General features: G+C 35.7%; 1 protein-coding gene across 1 annotated transcript in view; it reads right to left on the bottom strand.

Moving 5' to 3' along the window:
• The window catches only part of SPON1 (spondin 1), a 191566-nt gene that overhangs the window by 149793 nt on the left and 29326 nt on the right, over positions 1–12447 (bottom strand). Inside the window, exon 3 of the mRNA XM_086613778.1 lies at positions 178–311. Coding sequence (XP_086469904.1) covers positions 178–311 — 134 coding nt within the window. The remainder of the gene's footprint in view (positions 1–177; positions 312–12447) is intronic.

The following is a 12447-nucleotide window of genomic DNA, read 5'->3' as shown; positions in this document are numbered from 1 at the left end:
CACTTGGGCTTTAAGTTGCTAACATTTAACTGTGCAAGTAGAACTATTCTTGGTGAAAGTGTGTCAAAGGAGAATAAAAGCATCTAAAGAATTCCAGTAGTTCTTAATCAAATAAATATTAGATTAGTAACTGAATTCTTCTTAAATTGTTAGTTTAATATGCTTTAAAATACTTACTTCAGAATTACACAGCCCGTACCAGTAGGAGGAGCCGTCCAAAACACTTGAATGCGTGTCCTCCTTCTAGGTGTGCTCTCAGTAACAGCAACAGGACAATTACTCATGAACTGTGTTTCTTCTTCATCTATAATCTAAGGAAATATAAAGAAAATAAAAGTTAAGGACATACATAGCCAATGTCTCAAATATGTTTTGTCAGTTCATGTTTTCCTTCAGTGGGATTATTTATAATACTCTGTGCTGAGCTCAGCACTACTTTGGTAAATTTATTTATAACATACAGATCACTCACTGAAACGAAAACAAAAAGCCCAGATTATAAAGACAAAAGAATACTTCCATTCTAGGTGAATAGAAGTTAGTCTTCTCTGAGCATAGCTGCAAACAATCTTTTTTTGAGGATCTTGATTACTGGAGCTTCCTGTAAACGTTAATGAATTTAAAGTAACAAAAGATGCATAATTTCAATTTTTTTTACATTATGATAACTGGTGAGAACAGATGGAACATGCTAGAAAATAAGGGGTTTCTGTTTATTTTTTGTTTGCTTTTTAAGCCTTTGCTTAAAAACTATTATTTTTCAGGCATCAAAAGAATCTCCAGGTGAAAAGAGGCAATATAAGAATCAGTGATCTATAATTCAGAGACCATTACTTAGTGCAATCTGCACACGTTTTTTCTTTTTTGTTTGACTGATGTTTAACAGAAAGATTGAAGTTGTATAAGTCAACACAAACCCAGAAAGACTAATTTGGAACTGATGGTGTTCTAAGGATTTTACTCAAAGGTGTCTGTGACAAAATAGCTTTCTCACTACATATGTAACTCATGGACTATACTTTGAACCTTCTGTTCATCAGATCTCAAAGAAAATTCATCAGAAGCTGCCAAGTTTTATTTGAAAACAGATAATGCTGTGATATTGCGAAATTTCTCTTCAAAATTACTCAGTGGTCCACTTTCATTTGATGAAGTCATAATTCACACTACATTGAGTCAATATTCAGGCAATTAATTACAAACCTTACTACTTTGGGAAAGAAGCTGCATTTATCAATTTATAACAAGACTCAACTCTGAAGATTTTTCAGAACTCTGGTTCTAATAACACACACACTTTTACCAAATTACAATAAAAAAAAAAATCTTCTGGCAGTAAACATAACTTTAAACAAGTATTTTGACAAAAAAACCTCACACTATTTTACATTCTGAAAAAGCAGCAATATCTATAGTTTGACCAGATTTGACCAGATCTGCTTTAGTGAGTCGGCATGCGCGTTGCCTCACTCAATGATACTGCCAACATTCACAAACATTTTCAGCTGAGCCAACAAACATTTCCCATTTTCCATGGTAGAATGAAGGGGCACTGGCCCAGAGGAGTGCTGAGAAACTCTGTTTAGCTGGTCAATAGGGTAATGGTTAATGACTTTTAAATCTAAAGCCATTAATATTCCTCAACTTTTTTAACGCTTCGTAGAATTCATGTAACTAAACACAACGTGTACAGCTACTACTTTGCTAGATTTTAATTAACATGAAGCATTGGGAAGCATGGGATCTAAGGTAGGCTTAAGCTGGCACGGCACAGTTTAATACTTCCCCTTGATACAATTTAACGCACCTAACTCCAGCATCAAAAAAATCCCTAATCTACAATTCTGTCTTGGCTATCAACTGTATTTCTTCTGTCTGCCTCATTTCTGCAGCAGTAAAATAAAGAAATAAAACTGTTTATTTATCTCTCAGAAAGGTTCTCAATTGTTCAAGGACTGTATCAATTGTCCCTTTATCCATATCTCTCAGTAATTCATTCTCAATCAAAACCCAATTTTGGTGGAAGCTTTGAGTGAAGAATGAGTGAGTTTATACCATCTCATACAAAATAAAATACTATTGTGCATTATATAAAAGCAGAGTAATTCCTATTGAAAGAGCCCTTAGGAGGTTATCTGAAAGATCTTAAAAAGGGCAGCTTTTCTAGAAAAAAAGAAACACTGCAAATTACTGTACAAGTTACACGAGTTCCATATTCTCATCAGATGCAAACACTTGCTGTAGTATTATAACTCACATACTTGGATAAAATCTTTAAAAATATGTTCAATTCAGGTCAAGAAAGATTAAGTAATTACAGATAAGTGTAAATACTTTACAACTAACCAGATAAAAGCTATTCAACAATGATCGATGAACCTTTCACATGTTGATTTTTCCAAATCTACTTTAGCACTTGTCTGACACACACTTCATCAATGAATGTTTCTTGAGAAGCCAAACTGAAATGAACCCATGTTCTCAAAATATAGAGTTGCTATTTCCAGCTAACAACAATTTAGCTGCTTTCATATCCCTAAATATCATGCCTCCAGCAGTCATCATTGTAGATCCATCTGTGATGCACTTCACTTGTCTCCAGGTGAGTCAATCCTGCTTTTTCCCTGACAATGAATGGAATCACAAGGAACACCAAAACCAAATCCAACTACTAATATTAAAGGAAGGAGTTGTGAGCAACCGTGAGTTGTTACTACAAGTCAAATTTCTGGCTACTGCAAAACCAAAACCTGAAATATTTGTTTGAATTCTAGATAGTCATTAGACTGGAGCACATCCATGCCCTTTTCCAGTAGCAAGAAACGAACACAGAAACGCAGACATATTTTGTACTTCCATAGCCTACCAAATTCCTGCAACCTAGTGAGTTACTAGTTTTCTCAAGGAATACAGATGCCTGTCATGAAATAATTTTAAAGTTCTGATTGAATTTTAGAACATAGTCCTGGAAGAACAGGAAGTGGTTGAATCTCAAGGCTACATCATGATTTCCTGCATCACTAACCATCAAAGCGAGAACACTTATACAATAAGTGTCTACTGGGAAAACTTGACCATAAAAGAATAAGGTTTTCCAAAGAGTTCCTTTGGAAAAAAAAAAATTAGACAGAAGCTTTCTTGATAGACTCCTAATGCTGACAGAATATAGTAAAGAACTCCTGAACTATTTAGAAAAACTCAAATACCAGTTGATCTGAGGATTAAAAAAAAAAAAGTTATTTTAAGATATTTTATGATACTCAGAAGAATTATCCAGATCCTAGGAGCTCATATAAATATAAAACCATCTCAAATATGTTTATTACAAAGATGGAGGTTTTTCCATATCCACAAAGATTTGATTCTTTATAAATAGTTCTTAAGGGCAATACAGAAAGTGTTCACTAATTATACAACAGGATTCCGAATTACATGAGATTTTAAGGTGGTACACTCACCATATTAGTGCACTCACTCACAACACAGGAAAAAGCAATAGTATCTTGGCCAACTTTTGGGAAAAAGATATGTAATCTCTAAAAATAATACAATCCTGATTTTGCTTCTGGAATCAAGTCAGACCACATAGACATGAAGGAAAGAATTGGCAGGAAAAAGGCATGCAGATTAAAATGTAGCATTTGCAAAATTATAGCTTTCTAAACCTCAGGTTATCTGTAATAGGAAGCCTTACATTTTCAGGAATGGGCCAGCAAATTAACTACATGTTGGACTGAAATCCTAAAAACTAAAATAAACACTTGGCTGAATAATCTGAGGTCTCAGAGGAAGGATCTCTATGTGACTAATTCTTTTGAATCCACAAACACAATGACATTAAGTCTTAATGTTCTGTTTAGATTTTGGTATGGGTTTCATTTTGTGTGGGTTTTTTTGCATTTTGTTTTTGGTGGGTTTCTTTATGATTGTAATATTATTGGACCAATTTATTCCTTCAGGGAAACTAGTGTAAATCCTGAACAAGACTCTTGAGTTAACCCAGACTTGAATGGGTGTCGCAGAAAGTAGAATTTGGCTGAACGTGGGTAAATTTACAAGATTTAAGGAAGTAGGATAGTAAAAGAGAGAATTTACCAGCTCCAGGCTCAGTCTTGCATTCTTAGCATATTCCAAACACTGAAGAGGTTCAGGACGAGTTTTGGGTGTTCCTGAAAAGCAGGACTGAATACTGCTTAGATATTAAACAGATGAATGAGTGGTTTTCTTTTCTCAGCTTTGGAACATTTCATGCTGAATGATAGAGCTTGCTAACTGTTTCTGATTTCTATAAATTGTTAATCAAATAAACTAAACCAGGCAGTTATCTTATTACTAAATTTGTATCGGTATTTAAAAAAAAAAAAATTAAAATGCTATACACCGTAAAGAAAGGAATTAGTAGCAAGTACAAAAGGAGATGATGTTACATAAATCCTCTACTGGCTTGTGTCTGCTTCCTTAGTTTAAACCACTGGCTAGGATCTTCAGCACCATTTCTTGTTCTGTGGACACATCATCACTTTCCACCCACTGAAACAGTTGCATTCTACTGGAACAACTGAGTTAAAAAAAAAAAACAAAAAACAAACCACACACACAAAAACAAAAAAAACAGACGAAGTTCACAAGATAAGAATTTTTGTGGGCAGTTTTCTTCTTTGGAAGAGCTAATATGGAGTTTGACTAGGATCTACATAATGATAATAATATTTGGCCTTTAGGGATTAATCTAGAACAGACCTTATTATATGGAAGGGAAAACTAATGATGAACAAAATCAGCTTAAAAAAAAATCTACCTCAGAGATATGCTTCACATAACCGATTTCTTTGATTAAAGGACACAGTGCTTCTTTCAGAGTCTGTGCTTACAATCAGAAATGGGACTTTTTATGAAGTGTCAGTAATCAGTATTGACACAGACTATGACTCAAAGCTGCACAGCACCACCAGGCACTGCTGGGCTCTCAGTAAGATTTGCCACCTTTAGCACTGCACCTGAAGACTGGTGGATTTCAATAACTAGCCACACCTTGGAGAACCGGAGAAAAGTGTGCAAACCTATTGAAGAAAGGCATTGGTAAAATACGCTTCTAGATTATCGCTATGTTCTGGTAACTTCTAGCACAGACTTTTACATAGATATTCCACAATATTGTAATCGGAAAACAAATTTTGTTCTGTAATCATTACCTGACCACAGACTTTATCAGGTGAAGATGAAATCCACTAGATGACATGATGTCAGGTTCTGTGAAAGCAGTATCAGCACAAGTTATATGCTTTTCCACCTACCTGCCTCTGTGTGTCCACCTACCTGCTATTTACTTTCTTTTTTTTTTTTTCCAATCCCAGAAACAAGATAGTTGGAAGTGGGGGAGGAGCAGGGGAGTGGTGGGGGAAAGGACCAGTTCTACAAAGTATGATGCCACACAGTCACATCAAGTCTTCCATGTATATTAGCAAAAGGAAAGGAAAAAATACAGGACCTATAAATCATCTTCCAATACATGAAAAACCAAACAAAACAAAAAACAAGTAAACTAAACATTTGAGTGTGCGATGTTCAAAGGAAAAGTATTTGAATTTTGCACAACTGTCCTTCTCTTATTTAAAATAAAAAATTTGAATAGTGTGTTCATTGCAAAAAAGGCTACATTGGATGCTCAAAAGGAAAAACAAGCTACTGAGAGAATCCTGTCTGAGAACATTATATGTTAAAGTGTTCCAAAAATTGTTGCCATTAAGAATCTTACAGCCAGACTGTACTGCATGTTGCTCTTCAGTCTAAACAAACTTTAGAGCTATATTACACCAATCATAGGGCAGGCAGTAGGGTCTATTCTAAGGTGCAATTCAAACAAAAGGAGGAAGAACGCAGCTCAGTGTGATGAGAACCTAAAGCCCGTTAAAGGTGTAGCATTACATTGCCAGCTTTTACACTAAACCGCCTTTCCTGCCTGAGATACAGTCTATGGGAAGTTTAACAAAACCGCAATTTCTTCTTTACTTAATTCAAGATATATGAAAAGACATCGACAGAGACAGATAGTAATAACTTGACAGCATTTAGTAAATGTTAAATGCTATATTGTATATTTTTCTGGAGTTGAAACCACACTCAGTTAATTCAATCGGTGTTGTAATATGTTGAATTATAAGGCTTATGCTTGTAAAATTAAAATGGCCAATAAAACAAAAGATATCTGTGCAGCTCAAGAGATGAATGAACTTAGATTGTTATGAATTGAGATGGTTTTCACCTAAGTAGTCACTAAGAGTGGACTTAAGGTCCAAAGTTTAATCTTTGTTTCCTATTAATTTTTCTCAACTTTAACATTAACATTCTTATGAAAATAGTTGGATAAATAGATTCAAGCTACTTCATCAGATTATATTGCTACTATTTGTGGCAGATAATCCAGCTTTTCCCAGAGAACATATTACTTTTATAATATCTAACAGGAAAACTGTATTAGGCACAGAAAGCCGTCATTATTCTCATAGCTATAAATCTCGTTGTGTTCCATCTATCATTTTCTTCAAAAAGTAGCTATTTTGACTAAGAAAAATTCTCCCATTTCATGTTTGAAAGGCTGTTAGTAAATACTAAGTTCCAGCAGGGAAAGATCAAAATCTTTTAAAATAGTATTGCCTTATGAAACCCCTTCAAAGATTCTAGTTTCTTAATGAAGCCAATACTATCCAACGATCCTCGTCAGAAATGGGAAATGGTTTGAAGACTAAACTTGCTTTTCTCACCTTGGCACGTAAAGATTCAAAGTGCACCAGTTGACTCTTGCCCAAGAGAGTGCTCCGGCATAAGCAACGGAGCATACAAATTAGTCGCAGCATTAGGGACATCAGTACGAGTAAATTGTGTAAAGGAACTTCTTGTGATGTTTTGCACAAAAGCAATGAGTTTGCTCTGTGCCTTGCATGACAAATGGCTTAACTTTATTCTTCGTGCTTCATGTTCAGTTTACACAGCTCCTTTTATAACATTTGAAATGATGAATTAGGATTCTGGGCAAGGTTGAAAATTACAGTTTCAAAGAAACAGGACTTTTGGCTCACCTTGATGTATAATTTAATCAAGTTGGACCTAAATCTAGAGTAAATTTACTGAGGTCAGACTCTATGCTCAACAATTGAAACACATTAACTTGTGGGTTGGGCTTTTTTTCATTACACTCAAGCAGTAGCTAAAAGACTGAACTTGCTTTTCAATGAAATCAGGGTTTGTTTATGGTCTAAATACAGTTTACTTTTGGAAGCGTAAAAAAAGCACATGAAAAAAGGGTACATTTAATGAATGCCCAGTCAAATGAAAATTAAGAAATACTACTTTTAAGATTCTGTTCCAAGGATTAGGAAGCAGAACTGTCCTATTGCAGCCCTAAGCATAATAACCAGTGAAGATGGAGACACAGAACAAGGCTATGCTGTGGCAATCCTTTGCTGGCCTCCTGGGAACAGAGTCAGCATTAATTAGAACAGTCCTCTAGCTGCAGTTCCTTTCACCTGAGCCAAGGCCAACCCAAAATAGCAGCTGTAGAGAATAAAATCTAATATTTAAAAAAAAAAAAAAAAAAAGAAAAATGGAGCACAACCCCTTAGGCTTCTCACTGGCTCTCATGGATTTCTCATTTCTCTCCTCCTTATAACTGGAAGATCAGAGTGCAAATGGTTCTTCCAAGACTACAAAACTAATATACTCATTTCAGATAAGACTATAACCACAATAAGCTTCAACAAAGATACAAGCAGGATTCATTGTGTAATACTTTCTTAGAGGGGTTATTTATGCTCAATGTTATTGTCAAACTATTTCAGTATGAATATCATTTATTTGGCAAAAAGTAACCACTATTTCAATCTGATAAGAAATTTTCACAGGGAAAAAATAACTTTTGATAGGTGGTGTCTTAAGTGCTTTCAGACTGGGAGAAATGTTGCTTCCTGAAGGGGGTGTTATATAAAAATCAAGCTCACAATCAAGGCTTTTTAGATAACAATCACTTGAAAGCAGTATAAGTTTAAGGACTTCATATATTTCTTGTGCAGTCACTACAGTTGTGACCTTCCATTTACACTTATAGTACACATTTTTTGAAAGAGAAAAAACTGTTACTGTCTCTCCTAAATGTATTTACTGCCATTTTATCTAGTTACTTATAATGGAATTAGCTACCTCATATTTAAGAGCCTGTTTTAATCTGATTTTCTAGATTAATGAAAGGCATTGTAAGGTTGTGCAAAGAAATAAATGTTTTCCCAGCCTCACAAAAAAAGTGATATAAAATAAGGCAATGTGGATACAATACTTGACAGGACATGAGATGTGACTTTGTGACTTGCATTGCTGAGCAACCTTTCTCAAATGACTTTAGTATAATGTTTCTCAATTGTGAAGCTGAGATATAGACATTGGGCTCCTTTTTCAAAATGATATATTAAATGGTCTACAAAAACATACTACTTATTATCCTTAACAGCTTGTTATACCTCAAATTGGCCTCAGACTTCACCAACAGGAGTGATTTGGGTAGGGATTAAACATGAGATGCCAGACCTTCAGCCTTCTCCGTAATGTGCCAATAGCTCAAATTAGATGGAAAAGTTACTTAGAGAATCAGCCAGGAATTCAAGTCAGGGAAATCCAGGGAAGCCATAAAGTTGGGGTGGACCCCTGTATAACAACCCTCTGTCTCATTTTTGTAGAAAGAACAGCCAAATTCTGCAAAAGATCTTGCAGCTCGGTGCATTGATTCCTGCAGAACCCAGGAACCAAACGTGGCAGAGCTCCAGTTTGACAATCGCATCTTTTACAAATGAGAATGCTTTTTCAGCATATCAAGGAACTGCAGTACGATTAATTTAAAAAAAAAAGATATTTAAATATCGCTAAAAAATAAGACCCTTGCTTTGCAAAAAAAAAAATTATATTTTCATTTGGCAGCACACTAGGATTAGAAGACAAACCTTATTTACTTATTTATCTTGCAAAAGCTGACCACCTAGTAGAGCCTGCTCTGGGGTCAGCACTGAAGACTCCACTTCTGATATAAAAGATGCAAATTCATATATCCATTCTGAATCAGGTAGTTCACTGTCAGTGTGAGCTTTTACAAAATAAGTAACCTTCAGCCAGTCTCTTTTCTGATACGTTTTACCTCAGATACATACTCACTGAACTAAGCAGAAAAATTGGCTTGACGGTCAAGTGAATGAAAGCACTGATACATCTTCAAATCTCTACTCTGTTTATTTTGATGACTTTTCCTCCAAGTTGCAAAGCCAGTCTCTTCTCTGCCGGCCTAGTGAAGCGTTTTACTGGTTTTACTAAGCAGAGAGATCCAAGAGGAAGAGACTATGAGAAATCAGTTCTGAAATAGACTTCTGCTGCATGGAGAAACACTCTTTAGAGCTACAAAACTCCCTGGTGCAATCCCTATTCTATTGACTCAGGCACTTGAACCTCCTTCTCTACATCCAGAATGAAAGCCTTTTGTCACTTGTGATGAACCTCTTCTTCTGACTGGAAATTATGTCTGGATGAAAAATTTTCCCAACGAAAAACACTGTGAAAATTTATATATTCCATTAAAAGGTTCAATATATCGGTGTTTCTTCCTGGAGAGACAAGAGACTGAAACATTTCCCCAAATATTGAGAATACCTTCTAACATTGGTTTGCTAGTCCAGGACTGAGATCCATGTCAGTTCTAAGCATGCTTAGAACTTTTTTAAACGTTCAATTAAAAATAAATAATAAAACTCCTTCTGCATTTATTTCTGAACATCACAAACAAATGCTCTTGTTCGAAAAGGAACAAAAAAGACCTCTAAGCACCCTGTCCAGACTTGGCCTTGTGTTTCATCTTGAACTAGTGCTCATCAGTAGTCTCTTATAATACATCTCTATCAAGAGTTTATGTTTAAGCCGACATGATGAGCACGTTGGCCACATTATTGTGACATATATACGTGCACAACCACACACACAGTGCTGCATCTGGCAGCACCAAAAATTCATAAAACACTTTTAGTGAATAAAAGATTAATCCCTGGTTGACACAGTGGGCCACTCATGCTTGCAAAGGCACATGTGCATAAACCAAACTCTAACAATACACTAAAAAATAATATTTCCCCCCACATTTTCCAAATGTCTATGTTAAAGAATTTATTTCAGTTTTTCCTGTCTCAGCACAAAACAAAGGTTTATAAACCTGCACCTAAAACAACTTCCCAGTCTTATGTTAAGTATGCATTTAAGGTCACTAAAAAGTCAAAGGCAGAGTGCTCAGTACCTTGCAGCACTGAATCCAGGACAAATTAGAATTATGTTCATGGACATGTTTGTGGAAAGCTGAAAGACTATCTGATTTCTGGGACCACGTTTTTCTGCTATATTTGTAAACTTAGCTAAAAATCAGCATTCATATTTTTGTTATATGCAAATGAAAATCTTACCAGCACATTCTTAATTTGTTCAAACTACATGAAACTTTTCATACTAGTACCAGGATTTTTCCCCAAATTTTGCAGGAACCATCTTCACCAGCCTGAGCTCACGCATCTTTGCGTCTGCCAATGCCTGTAATTCTCTGCACAGAAACATCATTTATAAATACTCGAAAGGATGTCTTCACTGCGACTAATAGCTATTTCCTTAGAAAGGACCCCTAGTCACCATTCAAGTCCAATCAACAACATATTTTAAATTCAGTGGTCTAGAACTTCCATTTACTGTAGAAATAAGCTCTAAGCACTCAAGCAGATGAGAAATGTAAACAACGAAAAAAACTGACATTCTCACATTCATATGGAAAGAATACTTGAGAGAGAAAACATGATCTAGTCCTAAATCCACCATTCTTATCATCAGCTCTAGAAAGCTTAACTAAGAGCAGTCAAGAAAATCTGACCTTCATACCAGAAGAAACCACATGGTCCGGGTGAGAGTTGTTGCCTACTAATCACTGCATTTCAGTAGTTTGGTAAACTTGGTGTTAAATGATACTGTTGAGGTGTAGCTCTTCCCTTTGAAATTAATTACATGATTATATTTTGATAAGATTAAAATTCTCCATGTACTATTCCCACAATTGTATATTGGCAATATCTTTTGCACCGTAATGAACAATGCACAAGTGAAGCGAGTGCCAGAGAAATATTTGCGGTGAACTCACACAGAAGATGTGGGCCTTATCTTCTGCTCACACAGGCACTTCTCATTTACATTTCTGTGGCAAGGAACCCCAGCTTTGTTGTTGATTCAATTTAAAACTCAGGAACTGCTATTTTTATTTCTGGAACAACATCCCAGATAAGAATACAGTTGCAAGACCAGTTAATCAAAAGAAAAAGAACGTTAAATTTGAGGAGACACATAAAACATGAGATAAGGAAGAAATTTTACAGTGGCTGGTCAAATGACATATTTAGCTCTTCTATTGCAGCCACCTTTCTATGTCAGCAGAGTGACGGTATCAGCCTGCCTTCCTCCTCATCCTTCCTCTCGCATTTGTCAGAGCATTAATTGCCAAAGGAACCTTTTCCAGCTACGACTTTGTAGAGTACGAAGTGCAACATGGGCTTATACAGATGGGGCTTTCTTACTAATATAAACAATAATAATATTATTATAGAAATGACTCTTTTCTAGAATAAAATACCACATTTGGTAGTAAAGTACAAAGGAAACACCTCTTCTGCTGTTAAGTACACCAGAATTGATAAAAGCTATTTGAAATTTACTAAAATGTGAGTCCACACATTTTACTGGATCAGCATCTCTCATTTACTTAGTTTGTTCAGGCTTCTCATTTATTCTTCATTTTAGAAAATATTACACTACTCAGCATTATGAATATATTGCCAAGAATAGCTACCTCACTTGGAGCGCCTCATTTAAGTTAAGAAGGGATTTAAGGATTACAGAGAATACATATTTTTAATAGAATTATTGTCCTGCATGGTGTTGGAGCTTTGAAGCATCAGCAGCTCTGGCACATGTGCTATTCACGTTCCTCATGAATGCCTCAATGCCAAAATATACATCCCAACCTAGTTCAAGCAGATTTCACACAAATTCCCTTAGCCTTCAGATGGCTGTGTACAGAACATAATCTATTTCAGAGAGACTTAATCCACTGCTAAAACCACATTTAGAGCAAAAATACTGCCAAGCTGGAACTACAGGCTTTATGTAGATAAATTTAAGGCAGCATTTACCTCCTTAAAGAGCTCTCAAATCTTTCGCAGATCCAAGACACTGTTCATAAGGAAGAGTTGCACAGAGTCAGGAAGGGTTTGTGGCAGTACTGACAGAAGTTGTGAGCGATTTTAAAGCCACCACGTTCTTTATGGTCATATAAGTGTGTGCCTACAGGTCAGGTAGAGTCAAGAGAAAATTATCCAGGCTATAGCTCCTTTTACT

This window comes from Tauraco erythrolophus, chromosome 6 (assembly GCF_009769465.1).
Source record: "Tauraco erythrolophus isolate bTauEry1 chromosome 6, bTauEry1.pri, whole genome shotgun sequence".
Taxonomy (NCBI): domain Eukaryota; kingdom Metazoa; phylum Chordata; class Aves; order Musophagiformes; family Musophagidae; genus Tauraco; species Tauraco erythrolophus.
The sequence above is the reverse complement of the archived record's forward strand: the minus strand, read 5'-3'. Positions and strand labels throughout refer to the sequence as shown.